We start from the raw sequence: 27,078 nt of genomic DNA on the forward strand, positions 1-27,078 counted from the left end.
TCTGAAAACACCCTGTCTCCATAAGAGCCCACGCTAAATTTGCTCTACTTTGACCTCTGCACCCGACAAGCACCAGGTTGCTGGTGGTGGGTGCTTGGGGTTAACTTGAACCCCAACCGGTGGACTTCTTAAAACTCGAAGACTGAAACTGTAAGTGTTATACTTACCTGTAAAAGGACATCATAATTCTTTCCCCCAGGAACTGTTTCTGAAAAATGAACTGTCTATTTTTAAAACAGATTTTTGTCAATAATTTAAAAACTGTAATACTTACATATTTCAAACAAAATACTGCTTTGTTTTTTTTTACTTTTGTTATTTTTGTTTTTTGTCCTCATAGAGAAAGTCCCACCACTCCACTCGAGGGTCATCAACCTGCATCGAGCATGGTGAACCGGTCTGACCGGGTTAAACTGAAGCAGATACAGCACTTCACCTCTCCCGGGCATACCCAAAGCTCTTACCCAACCATAAGCCCGGGAGCGTGGGGGGAGGGGGAGGAGGAGGGTGTAATCATTGGACTATATACAAAGAATAGTTCAATTTTGCCAAACATTTTCCCAAATGGCCCAACATTCATCGTTATTACCCATTGGATCACTACGTTCTAAGCAAGAAAAGTAGTCGACAGTAGACAGCCAGTCCAAAACATTCGGGGGTATAGGGCTGACCCATTTTAGACATATTTGTCTCCAAGCCAATAGCATCAACAAAAACAATAAACACTTGTACGGCCTGGATAGCTTCTGGTCCCATGTAGAAACGGGGGAGACGCCAAAGAATACTAAAGGGAAGGTCACCTCCACTTCAGTGCTTATAAATCGCTTAAGAAAACCATTAATCCAAGACCAAAAGATACCTAGATTTGGGCAACTCCAACACATATGTATATTGTTTGCATTGAGCTCCCCACATCGTGGACACTTTTTTTCTGACTTCCCCAAAATAGATCACTTCTGGGGGGACTAATAAACCCTATGCATCGTAAACAATTTCTTTTTTTTTCCCCAAAGTGGCTGATCTAGTTACCGACCATAGCATGGAACTTGATCATTCCCAAATTTGCATTATATCCAAATCTGGCAAGACCTCTCCCCATTTCTTCTCGAAAAACAAACCAGCCGAATCGTAAGCGTCAAGCAATGCCTGATGCCAAACAGAAACCTCTTTATGTACTAAAGTCAAGGATAATTTCTCTTCCCAAAAATTATACACTCCCCCTTTCTCCTGAAGGGATGCCGCCCAACTTACTAATTGTAAATATTTAAACCTAGAAAGCTTATGATCTGTTAACTCTTCAAATTTTGACCAGGACACCAACTTAGCTTCCTTCAAAATTTATCCCCATCTCGTCACTCCCTTTAACACCAAAGCCAATCTATCTAAAGGAAACTCAGGAGTACCAGGTGAGTCCCAGACCGGAGCTCTTGGACTGCAATAATGAATATGGAGGGTTTGGCGTACCAACCACCATACTCTGGCAGCATCCTTAAGAAGCTTCAAACGATTCTTTTTGAAAAATTTCGGGTGGCCAAACTTATATAAAAAACAAATTACCAGCCGCTAAAAACTCTTGAGTCACTGCGCCCCAAAAGAAAGTATATTCCGACCTATCCCGTAGCAAAATCCTAAAATTTTTCAAGTGAAAGGCTAAGTAGTATTTGTAGAAATCTGGGGCTGAGATTCCCCCCCTTCCCCTTGGGCCTACACAGTTTTTGCCAAGCAATCCTAACACCTTTTGAAGACCATACAAACAAGGTTAAATCAGCTTGCATCTGAGCTCTTCTTGAATTCCAAGGGGAACGTATTAAACAGGAATGTAAATTTAGGAAGAATAACCATCTTAAGAATATTTACTCTACCTATAAAAGACAGAGGGAGCCCGGCCCAAGTCTTAAGTAAGGTACGAAATCTCCTTACAAAGCTTATCAAAATTAACCTTAGCCAATTCATTTAGGTTGGGAATAACTTGAATTCCCAGGTATCTAATCTGTTGCTTAACCAGCGGGCTATCAAAAGTAGTATTTCAACACATAATTTCAGTTTTCTCGGGGTTAACAGAATAACCCGAGACTTCTCCAAACTCCTTTAAACATAGTAGAATTCTAGAGAAAGCATGTATCAAATCCCCAGTATATATCATAAGATCATCAGCATAAAAAGCAACCTTCTTCTCCCAACCCATACATTGAAAAGGAGGGATCTCTCTATCCGCCCTAATTATGGCTGCTAAAGGTTCGATATATAAATCAAAAAGAAAAGGGGACAACGGACAACCCTGCCGCTTCCCTCTCTGAATGCTAAATCTAGAAGATAACTTATCGTTGATCAAAATGCAGGCAGATGGATCTTTATAAATAATCTGAATTGCCTCAATAAATTTCGGACCCAACCTAAAAGCCTCCATTACACATTGTAAAAAACGCCAATTTACCCGGTCAAAAGCTTTGGCTGCATCAAATGTAAGGACCGACAGAGGAACTTTTTCAGAGGTCGCCAGATCCACTGCATCCAACAAATCATGAGTCAACTCATGCAAATATCTACCTCTAACAAACCCTTTCTGGTCCTCATGAATCAAATTACAAATCACACTCTGGAGCCTGTTAGACAAAATATGGGTGTAAAACTTATAATCTGAATTCAACAGAGATATTGACCTGTATGAACTACAGAGGGCCGGATCTTTCCCTGGTTTCAAAAGGAGGCTAATAACTGCCTCGCCCCAAGACTTGGCCATATCAACCCCTTCCTGTAAGAGAGGGTTAAACAATTCTGTCAAAATAGTTACTAACTCCTTGCAAAGGTTACCATATAATTCATTAGGCAAACCATCTGGACCCGGAGCCTTCCCCTTCTTTAGGTACTGAATTGCTGCTCTCACCTCCCCAGAATCTATTTCCCTAGTGAGTTGATTCTGATTCAATGCTGTTAACTGAGGAAGATGAAGCGCATCCAAATAGCCTTTACAGACGTTTCAGAAGAATGCTGTGTACAAACTCTGAAAAAAAAACACAAAGGCCTCCTCTATCTCAGAATTGGTTGTGAATACAGCTCCCATAACCTCTGATTTAACAAGTGAAATAACATTCTTGAAACGGTCGGATTTGGTTTTCCAGGCTAAAAGTTTCCCACAGCCTTCCCCATATTCGTAGTGGGCAAACCTGCTGCATTCCCATGCCCTTCTCACTTTCCCCTCTAAAAATAAGCCCAACTCAAGTCTTGCAGATTCTAACTGAGCTCCCTTAAAGTAGCCTCCTGCAAGGAAGCCACCTTAAGCTCAAGTTGTTTTAATTGATCTCTCTCCACCCTATACTCCACCCTATATCTATAAGTGGCCAACCCCCACAAGTCTACCTCTAATAAGGCTTTATATGCATCCCACAGTATCTGCAATGTGGTGGATCCATAATTCAGTTAAAAAAATTCATTAGTCTCGTTCCTCAAACCATCCACAATTAACTCATCCAAAAAAAGAGTACTATTAACTGTCCACCTGGGAGTAGACACTTGGCTATTAAGGGAGACTTGCATTATTACTGCTGAGTGATCTGAAAGATGTGCCGGGGCATGGCAAACCGATATTACCATGTCCCTTAGCTGATGTTGAATTAGAAAAAAGTCTATCCTTGAATGAGTACCATATTTCCTATTATTAAATGTGTACCTGGGGCCCACCCCACCGTTCTGGTGCCAAATATCTATTAAACCAAGATCAGACATTCCTTGTTTTATCCTTGACCGAGTTTTGGGTGAATTAACCGTTGGTATTGGTGTAGACTTATCTAAAATAGGGTTCAATAAAACATTAAAATCCCCACCAATTATAATCGGGTGTTTAGCAACCAATAAATGGGTAAAGAGATCTTGAAAGGGTGAAGGGTCATCGACATTAGGACCACAATACCCGGCGATCGTAAACCAGGTACCGTGCAAGGCGGCCTCCACAACCAGCCACCTACCCCTAGGATCTTTCTTAACATTAGCAACCTTCACACCTACCGATTTCTTTATCAAAATTGCCACCCCCTTAATCGCACATGATTGATTAGTACATGCACAATAGTACTAATTGTCTGAATCCAGGACGGCTCCAATTAAAGGTAGCTTCTGCCAAGGTCCACACTGGCACACTATGTGTCACAAGTGACACATTAATAGTCAACACCAATGATACAGGATGGTCCATGACTGACTTTGGAAGCTCCTCTTCAGCATCTGGTCGTCAAGGTAGGGAAAGAGTACACTGAAGCTACCAAGGTAAGCAGTGTCCACCGCCAACACCACTGTGAACAACTGAAGGGTACTGATGCCTCTAAAAAGAAGCACAGCAAACTAAAAATGCTTGTGGAACACCTTGAAACGCCTGTGGGTCTGCAAATCAGGAACATGGAAATAGGTGTCCTGCAGCTACAGCACTATCATCCAGTCTCCTAGATGCAGAGCAGAACCTGAGCCAGCATAGCATTTTGTTTTTGTCCTTCCTCATGAAGAAATTGAGATGTTGAAGATTTACAATAGGGGTAAGCCCTCCACTAGTTCTGGTTTCTGAGGTCAGGACTCTTTCTATGGCTCCTTTCGCCAAAAAAAGCTTGAACTCCCTGCAGTAAAATGGACAAATGGTCCTCTGAAAGATGAAAGACATGGTGGGTCAGAAAGGAATAGTAAGGAGAAGCCCCACTGGACTATCTGCAGGACCCTTCTGTCAGATCTTATGGCCTGACACTTGTAGAGGAAATGAATGATCCTGCCTCTCATAGGGTGCTTGTGTGGCACTAAGGGCCAACTAAAGCAGCTTTGAGATTGCTAGTGAAGGGGAGGGGAACTGTTGGATCGATGTCCCTGAGGGGCCGGGCGCTTTCTGTTGGGTCCTCTAACAGAGCCCAAAAAGGATCAGGGTGGCTGTTGTTGGGGAGGTGGGTCTTGGTCTGCCGGGGATGCTTTCAAAGGGATGAAACTGCTTGGGGGTGTGTACAGAAAGAGGGAGCATGCTGTGGTTCTATTTCCTCTGAAGCACTCTAGGGCGGAGTCAGCCTTCGCCCAAAGGAGGCGAGATCCATTGAAAACCATATCCAAGAGTGACACCTGGGCATCACTCGAGAAAACTCTGAATCTTATCCATGCTGGAAACCGTAACACCATGCTAGTTCCAACTTCTCCTCCTAAGCAGTCGGTCATGCCCATAAACAGCCGAATGACATATATGGACAGGTTGATACCATCCTGAATGGTTTACATTGCACCAAGTTGAAAAATAATTCTTCTCGGCCTGCTAGCAAGAACTTTGCATCAGTGTCCCATAATGTGTGAGAGCACCTATCTAGCAAACAGCAAACGTTGACTGACCAGAGAAAAGGTGGAGGGGCTAGTGGAAAAGAAAATGCATCCAGTCTCTTTGACATGCTGTTCGAAGGGGTCAGAGGAAAACTTTTGTACTGATCCTGTAAGGGGAAGCCTGAACTATCAGGCTCTCTGGAGTAGGGCAGTGCGTCACAAAAGCAGGGTTGCCGGGAGCAGGTCTATGGCGGCATGCAACCCGTGTAGTTACAGGCGACAGGAGTAAGGTTTAGCTCAGTGCCAATGAGGACTTAGCTAAATGCAGGAAAGGGGCAGAGATTCAGTTAGTACCTTGATTTTTACTTGACTAGAGAGCAACTGTAAGTCTAGGACTTCACCTGCCTATTTGATGACCACAGCAAATGAGGCAGTGTTCTCTGCTGAATCCCCAAGGATAGATCCTAGCCTCGTGTGAGGGGATGTGTCTGGTCCAAATAATAATTGTTGTCATATTGTGTGGGGGATTTATCCCCACCATCGTCGCCTTTGCCAAAGGCTTGCTGGTCTTGGTCAGAATCCAATCAAAAAAGTTTTTGGAGCTCTAGAGTGCAACTCCTAGGCAAAGGTGCAGTTTTCTACGAGTCGGAATGAACAGCCGTCGGGTGTGGCTAAATTCCATTCTATTCTATTCCAGGACATGACCTCGGTCGAGGGGGGTTCAGTTTGGAGTCAGAGAGGACAATAGAATCGAGGTCCTCCTCTTCCGTTTTCGGCATCAATGTGGAAGAATTTAAGCAGAACATAACGAGAACGTGGAATCTGCTCCCAAAGTGGGTTCAGGAAGCAGACAGCATGGAGGTCGGAACTGTTGGAGGTAACCCAACTAGAGGCCACCACGGACCCTTGGAGTTCAAAAGTGCACCAGAGGGAGCCAGAAGGGTGCCTAAGCTTAGTAAAATGGTGTCCCTGAATGCCTTAATCTATTGTGGCAAATCTGGGATGCATGGGAATCAGCCCCGGAATCAGCTTTTCAGTGGGGGACCAGGAATAAGACAGACAGGGCACATTGACATCCTCACAATTTCTCAGGAGAGTGGCGAGGCTGCGACCGTTTGGACTTTGTATGCTTCTTTTTATACTCAGACTTACCCAAACACTTGGACTGCATTCAAACTAGTCATGGGAGTAGGAGTGGGTCCATACTCTTAACTTCGAGCAGGAACAGTTCCATACTCCTGACCTCAAGCAGGAACGTGGCTTACATAACAGTGTTCGGCAAAATACACCTTGGCTTCATGATCCCAAATCATCTTCAGGTGCATAAGGGCACACTTCGCATGACTTGGAACCCAAACACCAGACACATACCTAGTAGGGATATCTCACAGACACCTACTTGTAACGATCCCTACAAGGCTTAAACCCTGCAGGGATATGTTCTGTTACACACTGGAAAATAATTTAATCAGAAAAAAACTTGTGAACTGACAAGAAAAAGTAAGAGCTACCTCTGGATGTATGTACAAAGGCCCAGAACCAAAGGAACTGATGTCAGTGCACTAGTGGAGTGCTAGTCTAGTGGAGAAGTGTGGCTCAAAGGTTAGAGCAGCAGACCCTGATGCAGAGATCTGGCGCGGAACCAGGGTTCAATTCCCGACTCGGCGGGTCTTAGGCTCAATTCCCTTGGACCAGATATTTCTCGCCTCGGTGCCTAATCTAATTAATGGGTCCCACTCTGTAAGTCTGGGCAATAGCTTGCTTAATCTCCACAACGGCCCTGACAGCGCTTGGATGCCTGGCTTCACCCTGGGGGTGCACAGCAGTGGGCACCTCACAGGGAAAAGCCAGGAGGAGTTCCACAGTGGTATGCATACAGCGCCTTGAGACCCTAACGGGTGAGTAGTGCGCTATACAAGTGCGAAGTTTACAGTTTACTTGGGTGGGGAATACATGCAGCTCCTGCCTTGACTTCCAGAGTGGAGCAATGATATCACATACCGATGCAAAAGAGCTATGCTGAAAAATCTTCCAGATTGAGTCAGGTGCCTGGTGATGCTCTTCTGTGGCTGTGTATAATTCAGAAAAGCACATTTTATGAAAAAGGAGGCTGCTGAAAAGACTTCATATAGAAAGAAGCAATCAACATTAAAACTCACAAGGTATAGAGGAGCGAGAGCGTGCAACATCTCTAGAGAGGAGAGAACATGCACATGTCTAGATAGACCAGGTTTAGGAAAACGAAAAATCTAATCATTACTAAAATGTTCAATTCTATATGGCATTGCATGAATGTTACACATTTTGTTTAGACTAGTATCAGGCATAGTATAAGAGACAGGTTGTATTAAACCTTTTGTCATATATGAAAAGATTCTGAAATGCACACTTACATTCTTGTGGTATCGGTTCCATGTCCCATGGGCTCATATTTTCCCGTTCATTATTGTCCCAGCTATAAAATATAAATGAAGGAAAAAGAAAAACTTGTTGCACATATCAGGATATTATTTGAGAAGTGTCATAGAAGACTGTTTGAAGGTATTGACAACATTTTATTAAATAGTTGTTAACTTTTATTTTTTATTTCAAATTTCATTCACAAGAGAATATTTTAAACTCCTTGCCATTGTCAAAGTAGTGCCTGCAATGCTGCTCCATCAAATTAAGCATCAACCTCATTATTTTGAGGTCTATCGAGACCCAATAAACGGAGTCATATACATAGGTATGATAGGTATGCCACTGACTAGCCCAGATAGCAAAGTGTAAGAAAATGCCACTGTTGGCATGGTTACCCCCTACCTTTTTGCCTTTTGTTGATGCCAGCTTTGATTGAAAGTGTGCGGGGATCCTGCTAACCAGGCCCCAGCACCAGTGTTCTTTTCCTAAAACTGTACCTTTGTCTCCATAACTGGCACACAGATCAGTGCCTTGTAAATGGCACCCCTGGTACCAAGGGCCCTGTGGCCAGGGAAGGTCTTTAAGGGCTGCAGCATGTATTATGCCACCCTGGGGACCCCTCACTAAGCAAATGCACACTGCCTCACAGCTTGTGTGTGCTGGTGGGGAGAAAACTACTAAGACGACATGGTACTCCCCTCAGAGTGCCATGCCCACAACACACTGCCTGTGGAACAGGTAAGTCACCCCTCTAGCAGGCCTTACAGCCCTAAGGCAGAGTGCACTATACCACAGGTGAGGGCATACCTGCATGAGCACTATTCTCCTACAGTGTCTAAGCCAATTCTTAGACATTGTACGTGCAGGGTGTAGGAAAGTACCATCTTGCCTGGCATGTTACCCCCATCCCCCTATTTTTACTTGTGTGTCAGTTTGTTTTTGCCTGTCTCACTGGGATTCTGCTAGCCAGGACCCCAGTGCTCATAGTTTGTGGCCTGAATGTGTTCCCTGTGTGGTGCCTAACTGTGTCACCGAGGCTCTGCTAATCAGAACCTCAGTGCTTATGCTCTCTCTCTGCCTTTAAAATTGTCACTGCAGGCTAATGACCATGTTCTCCTATTCTAATTGGCACACAGGAACACCCTTATAATTCCCTATTATATGGTACCTAGGTACCCAGGGTATTGGGGTTCAAGGAGATCCCTATGGACTGCAGCATTTCTTTTGCCACTGATAGGGAGCTCAGACAATTCTTACACAGGACTTCCACTGCAGCCCGAGTGAAATAACGTCCACGTTATTTCACAGCCATTTTACACTGCACTTAAGTAACTTATAAGTCACCTATATGTCTAACCCTCACTTAGTGAAGGTTAGGTGCAAAGCTACTAAGTGTGGGGGCACCCTGGCACTAGCCAAGGTGCCCCACATAGTTCAGGACAATTTTGCCAGAACTTGTGAGTGCGGGACACCATTACACGCATGCACTACATAAAGGTCAATACGTATATGTAGCTTCACAATGGTAACTCCGAACATGTAACATGTCTAAGATCATGGAATTGTCCCCCCATGCCCAATCTGGTATTGGGGTGCCAATCCCATGCATCCCGGGGCTCCAGAATGGACCCCGGGTACTGCCAAACCAGCTCTCTGGGGTTTTCACTGCAGCTACCGCTGCTCCCAACCCACATACAGGCTTCTGCCCTCCTGGGGTATGGGCAGCCCAGTCCCAGGAAGGCAGAACAAAGGATTTCCTCTGAGACAGGGTGTTACACCCTCTCCCTTTGGAAATAGATGTTAAGGGCTGGGGAGGAGTAGCCTCCTCCAGCCTCTGGAAATGCTTTGAAGGGCACATATGGTGCCCTCCTTACATAAGCCAGTCTACACCTGTTCAGGGATCCCCCAGCCCCTGCTCTGGCACGAAACTGGACAAAGGAAAGGGGAGTGACCATTCCCCTGTCCATCACCACCGCAAGGGTTGTGCCCAGAGCTCCTCCAGTGTGTCCCAGACCTCTGCCATCTTGAATGCAGAGGTGTGAGGGCAAAATGGAGGCCTCTGAGTGGCCAGTGCCAGCAGGTGACCCCTCCTGATACATGCTTACCTGACTAGGTGGCCAATCCTCCTCGGGGGGCTATTTAGGGTCTCTCCAGTGGGCTTCTTGTCAGATAACGAATGCAAGAGCTCACCAGAGTTGCTCTGCATCTCCCTCTTTGACTTCTGCCAAGGATCGACCGCTGAATGCTCCAGGACGCCTGCAAAACTGCAACAAAGTAGCAAGAAGACTACCAGAGACACTGTAGTGCCTAATCCTGCCGGCTTTCTCAACTGTTTCCTGGTGGTGCATGCTCTGGGGGCTGTCTGCCTTCACCCTGCACTGGAAGCCAAGAAGAAATCTCCTGTGGGTCGACGGAATCTTCCCCCTGCTAACGCAGGCACCAAACTTCTGCTTCACCGGTCCTCTGGGTCCCCTCATCTTGACTAGCACGGTCCCTGGAACACAGGAGCTGGATCCAAGTGACTCCAACAGTCCAGTGGGCCATCTGTCCAAAATTGATGGTGGTAAGTCCTTGCCTCCCCAAGCCAGACAGTAATCCTGTGTACTGCATGAACTGCAGCTGCTAGGGCTTCTGTGCACTTTTGCAAGGAATCGTGCACAGCACAGCCCAGGTCCCCAGCACTCCCTTCTGCATTGCTCAACTCGCTGAGTTGACCACCGGCTTCGTGGGACCCTCATTTGTAGTGTTGAGCCGACTGCAGTGCTCAGTTTTCTTGAACCCGTGTTCAAGTACTTTGCGGGTCCTGCCTGCTTCTGCGTGGGCTCTGTGCTGCTGAGCGCACCCCCTGTCTCCTCCTCCAAGGGCCGACCTCCTGGTCCTTCCTGCGCACGGGCAGCACCCATTTTCTTCAACCGTGACCTTTGCAGCTAGCAAGGCTTGTTTGTGGTCTTTCTGCGTGGAAACAACTCTGCATACTCCAGCACGCCATGGGACATCTTCTGTGCAAAGGAGAAGTTCCTGGCATCTTCCATTGTTGCAGAATCTTCAGCTTCTTCCACCCTGAGGCAGCCGTTTTGCACCTTCATCTGGGGTTTAGTGGGCTCCTGTCCCCCCGGACACTTTTGTGACTCTTGGACTTGGTCCCCTTCCTTTGCAGGTACTCAGGTCCAGGAATCCATCTTCAGTGCTTTGCAATCAGTTGTGGTCTTTGCAGAATCTCCTATCAGACTAGTGTGTTTCTGGGGGAGTAGGGTAACTTTACTCCTACTTTTCAGGGCCTTGGGGTGGGATATCTTGGACACCCTTAGTGTTTTCTTACACTCCCAGCAACCCTCTACACACTACACTAGGTCTGGGGTACCTAAGTAGTTCACATTCCACTTTCTTAGTATATGGTTTGTGTTGCCCCTAGGCCTACTGCATCCTATTGTATTTGCAGTGTTTACACTACTTTTCTGTTTACTTACCTGATTATGGTTTGTGTGTATATTTTGTGTATTTTACTTACCTCCTAAGAGAGTATATTCTCTGAGATATTTGTGGCACATTGTCACTAAAATAAAGTACCTTTATTTTTAGTAACTGAGTATTGTGATTCTTATGATATAGTGCTATATGATATAAGTGGTATAGTAGGAGCTTTGCATGTCTCCTAGTTCAGCCTAAGCTGCTCTGCTATAGCTACCTCTATCGCCTGACCTGCTAGAACACTACTAATCTACTAATAAGGGATAACTGGGCCTGGCACAAGGTGTAAGTACCATCAGGTACCCGCTATAAGCCAGGCCAGCCTCATACACAGGGTAGCCATAAACAGTATATGGTCTGGGAGTTTGTCAAACATGAACTCCACAGTTCCATAATGGCTACACTGAATACTGGGAAGTTTGGTGTCAAACTTCTCAGCACAATAAATCCACACTGATGCCAGTGTGAGTTTTATGGATAAATGCACTCAGAGGGCATCTTAGAGATGCCCTCTGCATGCCAGCCCAACTGCTAGTGCTAGGCTGACCGGTCTCTGCCAGCCTGCCACTTCCAGACTAGTTTCTGGCCACATGGGGTGAGTGCCTTTGTGCATTCTGTGACCAGGAACAAAGCCTGTCCTGGGTGGAGGTGCCTCACACCTCCCCCTGCAGAAACGGTAACACTTGGGGGTGAGCCTCAAAGGCTCAAGCCTGGTGTTACAACACTCCAGGGCACTCCAGCTAGTGGAGATGCCCGCCCCCCAAACACAGCCTCCACTCTGGGCAGCAAGTCCGGAGGAGATAATGAGAAAAACAAGAGGAGTCACCCTCCAGCCAGGACAGTCCCTAAGGTGTCCTGAGCTGAGGTGACCTTTTCCTTAGAAAATCCTCCATCTTGGCATGGAGGATTTAGCCCAGTAGGATTAGGGATGTGCCCCCCTCCCCAAAAGGAGGAGGCATAAGGAGGGTGAAGCCACCCTCAGGGACAGTAGCCATTGGCTACAGCCCCCCAACTCTAAACCCACCCCTAAATCTAGTATTTAGGGGCAACCCTGAACCAGGAAATCAGATTCCAGATGACCTAACAAGAAGGACTGCTCACCTGAAAAGCCTGCAGAGAAGGAGGAGACAACTGCTTTGGTCCCAGCCCTACCGGCCTGTCTCCAGATTCAAAGAACCTGCAACAGCAATGCATCCAGCGGGCCCAGCGACCTCTGCCGACTCAGAGGATTGCTCTGCAACCCAAAGGACCAAGAAACTCCTGTGGACAGTGGCTCGGTCTAAACAAGCAAGAAGAAACCATCTTTACAGGGACTACTACCTCACTTTTGAAGCGTGAGTCCCCAACACTCTGCACCCGACACCCGCGGCACATGTCCAGAGAAACCAACACTGCAGCGAGGACCCACATGCGACTCCCACAACAAATCCACCCTGAGACAACCTCCCTGCACCCCGACGGTGACGCCTGCAGAGAGAATCCAGAGGATCCCCCTGACCGCAACACCTGGAAGAAGCACTGCACCCGCACCCCTCAGGCCTGAGAAGAACCAACTACCAGTGTAGGAGTGACCAGCAGGCTGCCCTCATCTTTGCCCAGTCGGTGGCTGGCCCGAGAAGCCCCCCTGTGCCCTGACTGCATCGTTAGAGTGACCTCCGGGTCCCTCCATCGATTTCAATCACAAATCCGATGCTGTGTTTGCACACTGCACCCGTCTGCTCCTGTGCAGCTGAGGGTGTATTTTGTGTACTTGTTTGTGACCCCCCCGTACTCTACAAAACCCCACTGGTCTGCTCCCCGAGGACACAGGTACTTACCTGCTAGCAGACTGGAACCAGAGCACCACTAGTCTCCATAGGCACCTATGTTGTTTGGGCCCCACTTTGCCCTCTGCACCTGACCAGCCCTGTGTTGCTGGGTGTTTGAGATTAACTTGAACCCCCAACAGTGGGCTTCCTATGCCCCGCAGACTGAACTTGTAAGTGCTTTACTTACCTGACAAACTAATCTTTACTTACCTACACCAGGAACTGTTGAATTTTGCACTGTATCAACTTTTAAAATAGCTTGCCATTTTATGACAAATTGTGTACATTACTGTTTTCATTCAAAGTTCTATATTTACCTATGCCAAGTACCTTACAATTTATGTACTTAATTGAATTCTAAATCTTGTGGTTCTAAAATAAATTAAGAAAAATAGTATTTTCCTATATAAAAACCTATTGGCCTGGAGTTAAGTCTTTGAGTGTATGTTCCCATTTATTGCACGTGTGTGTACAACAAATGCTTAACACTGCCCTCTGATAAGCCTAACTGCTCGACCACCCTACCACAAATAGAGCATTAGTATTATCTATTATTGCCACTATCAACCTCTAAGGGGACCACTGGACTCTGTGCACACTATCTCTCACTTTGAGATAGTATATCCAAAGCCAGCTTGCTACACAAAGGAAAGCTAAAACTTCACTAAAACAATCCACAGATTTAATGGAAAGACATCATCCATGACGAACAATGGCACAGCGCAGCTCATGCACATAACACACAAATTGATTTATTTTCTGGAAAATGAAATAAGGCGATCCTGGAAAATTCTGGAAGATAACCTAGGTTAGTCAATAATAAAGACATTTTAGGACTGGAGACTGTTGGGGAGTATAAATAGTAGCAGTGGCAGAGACCTCTTTTTGCATGGTTGACCCATGAACTCAAATTTAAAAAAACTGCTGAGTGAAGCTAGGAAGAGTATCCAGCAACCACATAATCAAAGGTGTTTTTTAACTGGCTGTATTCTACATATGTTTTCTTAATTTCAGTTTATCTGATGTCATGGACACTTTATTAGAAGCAACATTTACACAGTCATCATCGGGCAATGTAGAGGTCTACTATCATCATTTCAAGGAAACAGACGAGAAGTCACTATGTGCACTAGACAACCTCCCATCCTGTGTTCACTTCCTGTGCTACATATTCTCCTTTTCTGAAGGTCTCATCTCCGCAATCTGCTTCGTGTTCACAAATCTGGAAACACAAACCTCATTATAATCATAGCTCCAAGCAACTTTCACTTAGATAATTTGAGCTACAAGAGAACTTGTAATTATTCCACTAAATATTCATAACAGACTATGCTACTAACTCTTAACTGTCATAGTACAGCACCAATGTGGCCCATCATCAAAGTCCTTAGAAAAAGCCCAAACAAATGTTTTTAGGATTAACTGACATTTTGTTCTTTTCATAGACCGACCAGGAGGACCGAATGAGTGCCATAACAAACGCTTGCACAATTGAATGAAAAAGGAAAGCCCATGTTTCTTCCTTTGTCTCCATACAGGTGGTAATTAGGTAATGCAGTTCTAAAATATTTACACAACCTTAGATGGAACTTTTCTTTATTCTCTTATACATATTTCTTTTAAAGAGTTCATATCATAGAATGTTCTTTTGTCTTAGCTCTACCCATAGAAGCTCTGTATCTGTCTCTTAACAGTTCCTTTTGCCTTATCTGTAGGAGAATGAGCCTTCTGGTGGGAATCTGCATGTCGGCGTTGTCCCCAGGGAACATTTTGCTTTTGTATCACTGGATTCTACTGGCATATTTTGACTAAGGGCAACAGCGTCACAGGGTATATGGTCTGGGTGACCATCTCAATCCATTATAGACACCGTTTCCAGTCCTGGACTTAACTTTGATTATCAAATGCATTCCAGTGTTTTTTCTTATACTTAATTATTTAGACAAATACAGCTAAACGATGATTTGTAGGTGAAACATTCACAACTGGAGACAGTATCTGTAACGATCTGTTACTGTGCTCTGACCGTTAAACACATTCAAAGTTTGGTTAACCCCCAGCTGTTTATTTACCTTTTACATAAAGCCACAGTAATTTAGTGCAAAAGACATGCCCCTGGTTTAAAAGCCAAATGTCTCTTGTGGCCTTGCAGGGACGATCTGCACCCCCCCCAGAATCGCTTCCGGTCTGTCATGGCTCCCTGAATTTCTGTAGCCCAGCTGCAGCCAGTACACACCAACTGATCCAAGTCACTAATAAGTAGTGCCTTTGAGTCGACAGGGCCTGGGTGCATAATGCATAAAAGTGTGGAAAGTAAACTATGAAACTAGCGTATTACTATGAAGACTAGCTTTATTGGGGTGTCTTAGTGTGCAATTCTCATAATCCTTCAATTTTGGAAAACCCCACTTTGGATTAAAAGCCTTATTCCAGATGTTGGGCTCTGGAGAAGCTACCGGGAGAATTTAAACACCTAAAAATGGTGCTTTTTGATACATATGGTTCTTGGGGGATTTCGAAAAAATGCAGTCCATTTCTCTCTAGGAGGCTGATAAATACCCACATGCAATTCTGAGCCCGTAGGTGGCTTCATCTGGCTCCATATCGGGTCTGCTGAGCTCCAAAAGTGGGAGTGGAGCCATATATAACTGTCACCACTGCACATTGACGTAAGTTTCTTCTTGATCACTGTCTGTGGTGTAGGACAGGGAGTGTTGCACGAACCAGATTTAGCAGTGTGCAGTTCTAACTCAGACCTTATTAGATGTAATAATAAAATAAAATAGTAATTAACAAAGAATGGGGAGGTGGGAGGGTTAGTGGAGAATCTGTGGTTAGTGTCTCCACCAGAAAGAGAGAACGAGCATACTGAAGGTAATTTACTAGTTCTTATGATTGATATTTCTAACTGCTGATTCCTCATCTTGTAAACAGATATCAAAGCAGTACTGTCCCAGGTCAGCGCTCAGATCAAAGAATCCTTTGTGACAGAAACCTGGCTCAATGAGTCTCTGCTCCGGATATTGCATTTGCTATTCAAGAGGGGTACTGCCTTGTCGGTCGTGGTAGATGTTGTAAGAAATTACCCTCTTTTTGGCATGGTTACCCCCCACCTTTTGCCTGATGTCAGTATGTTTTGACTGTGTTTACTGAAATCCTGCTACCCAGGACGCCAGTGACTGTGCTCCTCCCTCTAAATATGGTTGCTGGGACTTCACACACCCCATATTGGGCATGCTGGTGCCCCCATATAAGTCCGTAGTATATGGTACCCAGCACACACGGGTACCAGGGGTTCCCCATGGGCTGCAGCATGTGTTATGCCACCCATGGGAACCCATGTAAAATGTGTCTGCAGGCCTGCCATTGCAGCCTGCGTGAAAAGGTGCATGAACCCTTTCACTTCGGGTCACTGCAAGTCACCTATATGGTAGGCTCTCCTAGCCCAGAGGGTAGGGTGCAAGTAGCTGTGTGTAAAGGCACCCCTGCATGAGCAGAGGTGCCCCCACGATCTCCAGCTCCATTTTCCTGGACTTTGTGAGTGCGGTGAAGCCATTTTACCTGCGTACTAGGCATAGGTCACTACCTATGTCCAGCTACATAATGTTAACTCCAAACCTAGGGATGTTTGGTATCAAAGATGTCGGAATCATACCCCAATACTGTTGGGCAGTATTGGTTGTATGATTTCATGCACCCTGGGGACTCATTGTGAGAACCAGCAGCTTTGCTCTTACCAGTTTGCAGGGTTTTCCCAGGCAGGCCCACACTGTTGTCACCCTACAGACAGGTTTCTGTCCTCCTGCTGCTTGACCAGCTCAAGCCCAGGAAGGCAGAACAAAGGATTTCCTTTGGGATAGGAAGGTAAGATCCTCTCCCTTTGGAAATAGGTGTTACATGGCTTGGGAGGGGTAGCCTCCCCATGTCACTAGTATGCTTTCAAGGGCACATTTGGTGCACTCCTTGCATAAATTAGTCTGCACTGGTTCAAGGACCTCCAGTCCCTGCTCTGGCGCGAAACTGGAAAATGGAAAGGGGGTAACCACTCCCCTGTCCATTCCACCCCCGGGGTGGTGCCCAGAGCTCCTCCTGGTGGCCATTTCATTCTGCCATCTTGAATCCAGGTGGGAAGAGGCCTCTGGGAGCATCTGAGTGGCCAGGTCAGGCAGGTGACGTCACAGCCCCCTCCTGACAGGTGGTCACCTTGCTAGGTGACCAATCCCCTTTGCAGGGCTATTTAGAGTCTCCCTCTTGGGTGGGTCCTCAGAATCGACGTGCAAGATTCCAGCAGGACTCCTCTGCAATGTTTACTTCGACTTCTGGCCAATGGAACTGCAAATGGACTTCACAGGAACCTACAATCTGCAGCTACAGTGATGACACTGCTCTGCAATATTATTTCTCTGGCTCCTTCCAGCAACTGCAACATGTCCCTGGCTGTGCATCTTCTGAGGGGGACAAGTCTATAGCTTGAACAAGAACCAAGAAGGAATCTCCCTTGGAGTGAAGAGTCACTCCACTGCAACCGCAGGTACCAACTGCAACAACGACTGGCTGCATGGATCCTACATCACGGGTGGTGGTTTGGAGTGGTCCTGTTGGTCCTCTCTACCAGCTGTCCAACTTGGGACGGTAAGCCCTTGCCTCTCCATGTAGGACAGTACCCCCACGCACTGCGTCTTTTACAGCTACCTAGGCTTGTTTTGCATCTCCTCCAAGGGATCTTCAGCTCCGTGTACCCCTGCCCCCAGCACTCTTTCCTGCGACCATCAGCCCTCTGCTTGGTTCTCCACAGACATGGTACCCCTTTCTAGGTGTGCTGCGTGGGCCTCTCTGCGACTCCTGTGCTTGCTGCCTGTGGGTTGCCTGTGGGGGCTGCCTCCTCTTCCTGTGACACTCCTCACTGCTGAGGGTCACCCGAGACTCCCCTTCATGGGGTGAGTCCTCCTGGACCTTGCTGGTCCCCGGCAGCTCCATATTTCTTCTCCAACAACAATTAATTTTGCCAAGGTTTGTTGGTGGTTTTTCCACACCACTGACTGACTGCAGTTCTTCTTCCGGTGTGAGACGTTGATTGCATCACTTCAGGAACTCTTCAGCTGCACTGCTGACTGTCTTCATCCACTGTCGACCTGGTTCTGCATCCATAGAAGGGTGGATAGTGGCTCCTGACACCACCAGACAGTCCAAGTGAACTGGACTTGGTCCCCTTCTTTTCCGGGTCGTTCTTTTCAAGAATCCACCTTTGGTTTCTTGCAGTCTTGTCTGAGTCTTGCATTATCCTCTTCTGGAGTCCTTTTGGTGGGTTTGGGGAGAACCAGGTACTTACTTCTCTTTTCCTGGTCGTTGGGGGGCACTCTGGTACTTACTTTGTGGGTTTCCTAGTTCATCCAGCTTCCCCTATCGATTCCACTTCCTTCAGTGGGAGCCTGACTTTCACATTCCACGTTCTTAGGATATAGTTCGGTCCCCCCCAGCCCCCAGGGCCTTCAGTACTTACTATTGCTTTCACGGTTTTCTACTGCATTTTATTCTAATTCCTGACTTTTAATGCACTTATAACAATGTGTTTACTTACCTCCAGTTGGGGTATTGTCTATATAGTATTTTGGTATTTATGTTACCATAATAAAGTACCTTTATTTTTGTAACACTGTGTGGTTCTTTAATGTAAGTGCTGTGTGACTACAGTGGTTTTGCATAAGCTTTGCACGTCTCCTAGATAAGTCGTGGCTGCTCATTCACAGCTACCTCTAGAGAGCCTGGCTTCCCAGACACTGACTACACCTCACTACTAGGGGATACATGGACCTGGTATAAGGTGATAACACCATAGGTGCTCACCACCCCCCAGTCCAGCTTCCTACAGATGTCATAAATGGGGAGGATGGGTTGTGGTTGCTTTTGAGCAGTTTCTTTTCTTCTTCACTTTTGAGCTTACTGAGCTGAGAGTCTTGGTTTCCGCCTTATGTTATCTGCTCAAACTTCATTTGCAGGGACTTTATTCTATCGCCCCCAGGGCCCAGCTGGGGAGTTTATTGATTCCTGGCTAGTTTATGGGCTCCTTGGCGTCTGTTGTTGAGACATTTGGTCCTAAAATCATCTCTTATGCTGACAACACTCACCTGCTCTTTTTGCCTTTGAGGGTTCTTGTAGGAAGTTGGCTCTCTAAATACTATTTCAAAGTAAGAAATAGTGTGCACAGAGTCCAAGGGTTCCCCTTAGAGGTAAGTCAGTGGCATAAGTAGATAATTCTAATGCTCTATTTTGTGGTAGTGTGGTCGAGCAGTAGGCTTATCAGAGGGTAGTGTTAAGCATTTGTTGTACACACACAGGCAATAAATGAGGAACACACACTCAACGACTTACTCCAGGCCAATAGGTTTTTATATTGAAAAATATATTTTCTTAGTTTATTTTAAGAACCACAGGTTCACAATTTACAGTAACCACTTTAAATGCAAGGTACTTCACTTAGATACTTTAGGAACTTTGAATAAAAGCAATATCATATACAGTCTTTGTAAAAATGGCAATAAGCTATTTTCAAAGTGGACACTGCTAAAATAAAAAAATCCTGGGGGAGGTAAGTAAAGGTTAGATTAGGAGGTAAGTAAAACACTTACAAGTCTCAGTTCTGGGGCATAGGCAGCCCACAGTTGGGGGTTCAAGGCAACCACAAAGTTACCACACCAGCAGCTCAGGGCTGGTCAGGTGCAGAGGTCAAAAAGGTGCCCAAAACACATAGGTGCCTATGGAGAACAGGGGTGCTCCGGTTCCAGTGTGCCAGCAGGTAAGTACCTGCGTCCTCGGGGGGCAGACTAGGGGTTTTTGTAGAGCACTGGGGGTGACAAAAGTAGGCACACAAAGCACACCCTCAGCGGCACAGGGGTGGCCGGGTGCAGTGTGCAAAGCAGGTGTCAGGTTTTGTATAGGTTTCAATGGAGGGACCCGGGGGTTACTCTTATAGTGCAGGCAGGCACGGGGGGCTTCTTGGGACAGCCACCATCTGGGCTAGGTAGAGGGTCGCCTGGGGGTCACTCCTGCGTCGAAGTTCGGTTCCTTCAGGTCCTGGGGGCTGCGGGTGCAGTGTTGGTTCCAGGCGTCGGGTCTCTTGTTACAGGCAGTTGCGGTCAGGGGAAGCCTCTGGATTCTCTCTGCAGACATCGCTGTGGGGGCTCAGGGGGTCGTCTCTGGTTACTCACGGGCTCGCAGTCACTGGGGAGTCCTCCCTGAGGTGTTGGTTTTCTGCAGGTCGAGCCGGGGGCGTCGGGTGCAGAGTGTAGAGTCTCATGCTTCCGGCGGGAAACGTGAAGTCTTTGGAAGTTGCTTCTTTGTTGCAAAGAAGTAGCTGGTGTTGGACAGGGCCGCTGTTCACAGGAGTTTCTTGGTCCTGTAGTACAGGGCAGTCCTCTGAGGCTTCAGAGGTCACTGGTCCCTGTCGGATGCGTCACTGGAGCAGGGTTTCGAAGTTGGAGACAGGCCGGTAGGTACTCCTTCTCTGCAGGCTTGTAGGTCAGCAGTCCTTCTTGTTTCTTCAGGTTGCAGGAATCTCATTTCCTGGGATCTGGGGAGCCCCTAAATACTGAATTTAGGGGTGTGTTTAGGTCTGGGAGGGCAGTAGCCAATGGCTACTGTCCTGGAGGGTGGCTACACCCTCTTTGTGCCTCCTCCCTGTGGGGAGGGGGGCACATCCCTAATCCTATTGGGGGAATCCTCCAAACTCAAGATGGAGGATTTCTCAAGGCTGGGGTCACCTCAGCTCAGGACACCTTAGCAGCTGTCCTGTGGTGGGTGACTCCTCCTTGTTTTTCTCACTATCTCCTCCAGCCTTGCCGCCAAAAGTGTGGGCAGTGACCAGAGGGGCAGGCATCTCCACTGGCTGGGATGCCCTGGGGCTCTGTAACAAAAGGGGTGGACCTTTGAGGCACACCGCCAGGTGTTACAGTTCCTGCAGGGGGAGATGAAAAGCACCTCCACTCAGTACAGGCTTTGTTTCTGGCCACAGAGTGACAAAGGCACTCTCCCCATGTGGCCAGCAACATGTCTGGTGTGTGGCAGGCTGGCAGAAACTGGTCAGCCCACACTAGAAGTCAGATTGGTATTCAGGGGGCATCTCTAAGATGCCCTCTGGGTGTATGTTACAAAAAATTGCACACCGGCATCAGTGTGCATTTATTGTGCTGAGAAGTTTGATACCAAACTTCCCAGTTTTCAGTGTAGCCATTATGGAACTGTGGAGTTCGTGTTCGACAAACTCCCAGACCATATACACTTATGGCTACCCTGCACTTACAATGTCAAATGTTTTGCTTAGACACTGTAGGGGCATAGTGCTCATGCACATATGCCCTCACATGTGGTATAGTGCACCCTGCCTTAGGGCTGTAAGGCCTGCTAGAGGGGTGACTTACCTATGCCACAGGCAGTGTGAGGTTGGCATGGCACTCTGAGGGGAGTGCCATGTCGACTTAGTCATTTTCTATCCACCAGCACACACAAGCTGTGAGGCAGTGTGCATGTGCTGAGTGAGGGGTCCCCAGGGTGGGATAAGACATGCTGCAGCCCTTAGAGACCTTCCATGGCACCAGGGCCCTTGGTACCAGGGGTACCAGTTACAAGGGACTTACCTGGATGCCAGGGTTGTGCCAATTGTGGAGACAAAGGTACAGTTCAGAGAAAGAACATTGGTGCTGGGGCCTGGTTAGCAGGGTCCCAGCACACTTTCAGTCAAAACTTAGCATCAGCAAAGGCAAAAAGTTGGGGGTAACCATGCCAAGGAGGCATTTCCTTACAGTTCTCATGCCTCGATTGCAGCCTCCTTCAGTGATTGCATGTGAGTGTTTTTTGCCTGAATGGAGAGTAGTCAACTTAAATGCAACGCAGAGAAGGCTGAAATTATTCAATTTAGGTTACATGTATCCAACTGGTGGGATGATCTTTGGCACTCTGCACTGCCTTGCCTTGCCTTGCCTCCTCCCTCCTTAGCGGTAGAAAATTTTGGGGTGAAAACAACATAATTTGCATTAAATTGCAGATCTCTGCCATGGTAGGCCAATGCTTTGCTTTGCCACGCACCATCAATACATTTCTCCCTCTCCTGCCTTTGGAGCCAAAATTTGTGATCCATGCTTTCGTTACTTCATGCCTGGATTATGCAAATGCCTTGTATTTCTGAGCAGTAGAAGCTCATGTGAACCGTCTACTGGTGGCCCAAAATGTGGTAGCCGGGTTACTTAAGGCAATCTTCAACTGCAGCTGCTCTTAATTGGCTCCCTGTTAACAAGCGGATTTTGTTCAACTTTAAAGCTTTAGTCTTGGTTCACAGGGCATTGTATTTGTCCAGTTCCGTCTATCTAGCTGAGAGATTCGCCCACTGCATTCCAGCAAGGGAGCTGCGCTCTGCAACTGCATCACTTCTGGTTATCCGTGCACTTCAGCATGCTCGAAGAGGCGGCGGCAAAGGCATGGAACGAGCTCCCTTGCGAACAGTGCCTTGTTTCTTCTGAGCTATCTTTTTGTAAGAATGAAAAACCTTGCTCTTCACTGAGAGGCAGTAAGTTTTCTTGTGTGGAGTTGCATACCAGGGACCTGCCCATCAGTACAGGGAGACTCTTCAGAGTAGCCGCACGCTTTACAAATTCCTTCTCATGTTTTAATTAATTCAGGAGTGAACAGGCAAAATGTCCTTCCTGACAGACCTGGCTATCCAGATACTGTTTTGTAGACATGTGAACCGTGTGAAGTGACGCCCAAGCAGCAGCCTGACAGATGTCCAAGACAGGTACTCTGTGAGCTAGTGCGGAGGTAGTAGCCTTGGCTCTGGTGGAATGAGAAGGTAAACCTTCAGGAAATTGTTTCTTGGCAAGTTTATAGCAGTGCTTGAAGCAAAGCACAGTCCATCTAGAGTGATGCATTTCTGTACTGCTTTGCTCTTCTTTGTTCTATAGAACCTTGCAACCTATGGACCTTTTGCAATCGATATAAAAGTCTATGGCTCTCTTAGGGTCCAAACAATAGAGTCTCTCTTCCTTTGTGCCTGGTGGGAATCCAAAACCAGCAGAGTAATAGACTGTCCGATATGAAAAGGCATCACAACTTTTGGGAGAAATGAAACCTTAGTCCTTAGCACCAGTTTTGCCGGAAAAAACTGTTGCTGCACAGATAATACTTGGAACTCTTTCATGCGACAATCTGATGTGAGCACTAATAGGAACACTGTCTTTAGGGCTAAAAACATTAGAGGGCTGCTGTGCTATGGTTGAAATCGGGTGAGCATCAAGATTGTGAGAACCAAGTTCAGGTGCAAGTGAGGCATCAGAAATGGTTTTGGTGGAGATACGTGGGTCAGCCCTTTTAGAAAGCGCAGCACAGGTGATTTAAACAGAGATGACTGATCAGACAATCGTAAAAAAAGCTGATAAGGCTCGCAAGTAACGTTTTACAGTAACCACATCAAGGCCTTGCAGGGTCAAAGATAGGGAAAAAAATGAAGCATCAGACAACTGAGTTTGGAAAGGTTGGATAAGCCAAGAAGAAAACCAAAAAACAAACTTCTTCAAGTGTCCAGCAAAGAAGGTTTTGGTGGATGGACACCCAGCTGCTAAAAGTGCAAGAACTACCACCAGAAGTAGATTGAAGGCAGTTAATTGTCATCATTCAGTCTCCAAGCGTTAGGGGTAGGGTGAGGCAGCGACTGGATGATTCAGCCAATTCAAGAGACGTAAAGACTCCTGACATGGGTCTCACTACTTCACACTGCCCTGCTTTTTGCAGTACTAGAGGGTGGTAGTGTTGTCCTTGAGAATCTGCCAAGCGAAATGTGTGCAACTTCAGCAGATAGATGTGGAGCTTGATCTCTGCCACAGTCCAAAGTTCTGCATCTTTCATCTCCTAGGTTGCCTCCCCAACTCAGCTGCAATGTGTTTGTCATGACTAGATGTTGTCTCTACCAGATAAAGCGTTACCGAAGGTAAATTATTCTTCTAATCGAGACTTCTAGCTGCAGATTACATTCCTTTGTATAGACACTACCCCCGGAGGTGGGTCTGTGAACTAAGATCATACTAGAAAGTCCTGCAGGGCCAAATGGGCAAAGTATCTGTTCCTATGGACCTGACTATCCAGGCAGTAGTGTTTGGTAAACATGTGCAGGGATGACCATGTTGCTGCCTGACAGATATCAAGGACTGGAACTTCGCCTGCTAACAGAGAGGTTGTATCTGTAGCTCGAGTAGAACAAGCATGCAAATCCTCGGGGGGTTGCTTTTTGGCCAGTGCGTAGTAGATTTTAATGCAGAGTACAACCAATCTGGAGATGGTCCGCTTCTGCACTGCCCAACCTTTCTTCACACCCACATAACCAACAATGAGTTGATCATCCAAACTCTTTTGTACAAATTAAAACACTAACGCTCTTTTTGGATCTTAGCGTGGGGTCTCTCTTCTTCCTTAGAAGGATGTGGAGGTGCGTAAAATGAAGGTAGGGTGATGGAGTGCCCTACATGAAAGGACGTAACCACTTTTGGCAGAAAAGAGGCCCTAGTGCAAAGCACTACTTTGTCAGAATATATGGAAAGGTAGGGCAACATAGATGACAATGCATGCAGCTCACTCATTCTGCTTGCAGATGTAATGGCCACAAGGAGGGCTGTTTTCAAAGTGAGAAGCCTAAGAGGACAATTACGGAGAGGCTCGAGAGGAGCACACATGAGAAATGTTAAAACCAAATTCAAATCACACTGGGGCATAATGAATGGGAATGGAGGAAAAAGGTGTGTGAGACCTTTGAGGAGACTATAAAAAAAAGAAGGATGATAAGGCAAACTCCATAAAGCAGAAATAGCAGACCAATAACCTTTTAGTATGCCTATAACAGAGCCGTGTTTGGCCACAGGAAGGATAAACAATAGGACCTCAGAAAGAAGAGCAGAGAGGGGGTCAACAGACTTCTCTATACACCATGCTACAAATTTCTTCAAACAGTAGACGTATACTGTCTTGCTGGAGGGACGCCTGGCTGTCAAAATAATGTTACAGTCTTTGGGAGGAAGGTCAAAAGCAGTCAATTGTCAATGCTCAATCTCCATGCAAGAGGCGAAGAATGGACAGGTTCAGGTGCAGAAACCTCCCCTGCTGCTGCGACAGAAGATCCTCCCGAAGAGAAGTCTGATCAGGGGGATCGATGGACATGCACAGCAGCTTGGGATACCAGACTCGCTGTGCCCAGTCTCGAGCTACAAGGATTACTTGGGCCCGATTGTTCTTGATCATCTTAAGAACTTTGGGCAGAAGTGGTATGTGTGGAAAGGCGTACCGGAGACCTGAGTTCCACTTGAGACTTAAAGTGTCTCTAAGCGACTGCAGCCTTGGAAACTCCAACGCTCAAAACTGCTGACACTACATAGTCTCTGTGGAGGTGAACAGATCCAACCAATGCTATACCCACTGCTGAAAGAGACTATGGGCCACCTCTGGATGGAGACACCATTTGTGATTCGCTAGGCATTTTCAGCTGAGTTTGTCTACTCTGGAATTCAGAGAGCCCGCCAGATGTTGAACCACCAGGGATATGCCCTACTTTTCCAGCCACGTCCAGAGGAACAGAGTCTCATGACAAAGGGTCCACGACCTCACCCCATCCTGCTTGTTGCAGAACCCCTGGCACTGGTGTTGTCCGTGAACACCTCTACCATCTTCCCCTTAATAGAGGGAAGAAATTACTTCAACGCTAGCCAGATTGCACAGAGCTCCAACAGGATGATGGGGAGTACGGATTCAGCTGGAGACCAGATGCCTCTAAACTCCACCTCTCCTAGATGGCTGCCCAATCCCAGTAGTGACGCATCTGTCACTACCTCAGATCTGGTTGGGGAGGGGGGAGGTTTCTGCCTCTGACCTAATCATACTTTGTTAACCACCACTGCAGATTTTGCGCAGTTCCCTCCGAGAACTGAACCTTGTCGGAGAGATTCCCCTGATGCTACGCCCACTGGAACTTCCAATCCCACTGCACTGCATGCATATGACATCTGCCATGTTGGACCAGCAGGATGCAGGAGGCCATTAGGTCCAGCATCCTGACTCATTCTCACTGAGATCCAGGATTAAGGCTGAACCATTGATATCTTGGACTCGCTGCTTGGGAGGATAAGCCGAAACTGCACTCTGTCCAGAACAGCTCCAATGAAAGGGAGCGCCTGAGAGGGAGTCAGGTGTGACTTCTGCATGGTTATAGAGAACCCCAGTGAATTAAGGAAGTCAGCCGTGGCCTGCGGTGGGAGGCAACAGACTGGGGGCGAGTCCGCCTTCAACAGCCAGTCATCAAAATAGGGGAAGACTGAAACCGATGATCTGTGCAGATGAGCTGCGACCACCACCATTATCTTGGTGAACATCCAAGGGGCGCTCGTAAGGCCAAAGGGGAGCATGGCGAACTGAAAGTGTTTGTGGCCACAGTGAATTAAGGTCTGTGGGCAGGCAGGATTTGAACAGGGAAATAAGTGTCCTACAAGTCCAACGCTAACACCCAGCCTCCTGGGTCAAGGGCAGATAGAACCTGAGCCAGAGTGAGCACTCTGAAGTAGCGTTAATAGCAACCATGACCTACTTCTTACCCAAGAACCCTCTCTCTATGGCTCCCTTGACCAAGAGTGCCCTAACTTCCTCAAGGAGAAGGCAGAAGTGATCTTCCGTCATCCGATCGTAGGATGGTGACACTAATGGAGGGATAGTCTTGAAGCGGAGGGAGTAGCCCCCTTCAGACTATCTGCAAACCCCCCTGTCTGAAGTGATGGATGGACAGCAGAGCAGGTGATGATGGATCCTGTCTCTGACTGGCCTTAGGTAGGGAGACAGACTAAGAAGACTTAGAAACTGCTGCAAAGGGGGAGTGGAGGTGGGTGGGGGTATGGGTTTGTCGGACTGGCCAGACCGCTGGCTCCCTGATTCATAAGGCTGGTGGATCCTATGCCCCTGGCAATGCAGAAGTTGGGCAGCAAGTGTGGCACAGTGGCTGACCAGGAATGGATGTGGTTGGAGGCCCGTTCTGTAGCCATGAAATGGGCGAAAGGCAAGCTGAGGGGGATGAGGGGCATAGCTTGACAACCCTTGAAGCACTGGAGCA

General features: G+C 47.0%; 1 protein-coding gene across 2 annotated transcripts in view; it reads right to left on the reverse strand.

Moving 5' to 3' along the window:
• The window catches only part of BRWD3 (bromodomain and WD repeat domain containing 3), a 993,456-nt gene that overhangs the window by 464,603 nt on the left and 501,775 nt on the right, over nucleotides 1-27,078 (reverse strand). For both annotated transcript variants that reach the window (XM_069212579.1, XM_069212580.1), the window contains exon 29: nucleotides 7,668-7,729. In XM_069212579.1, the coding sequence (XP_069068680.1) occupies nucleotides 7,668-7,729 (62 nt within the window). The remainder of the gene's footprint in view (nucleotides 1-7,667; nucleotides 7,730-27,078) is intronic.

This window comes from Pleurodeles waltl, chromosome 2_1, assembly GCF_031143425.1.
Source record: "Pleurodeles waltl isolate 20211129_DDA chromosome 2_1, aPleWal1.hap1.20221129, whole genome shotgun sequence".
NCBI lineage: Eukaryota > Metazoa > Chordata > Amphibia > Caudata > Salamandridae > Pleurodeles > Pleurodeles waltl.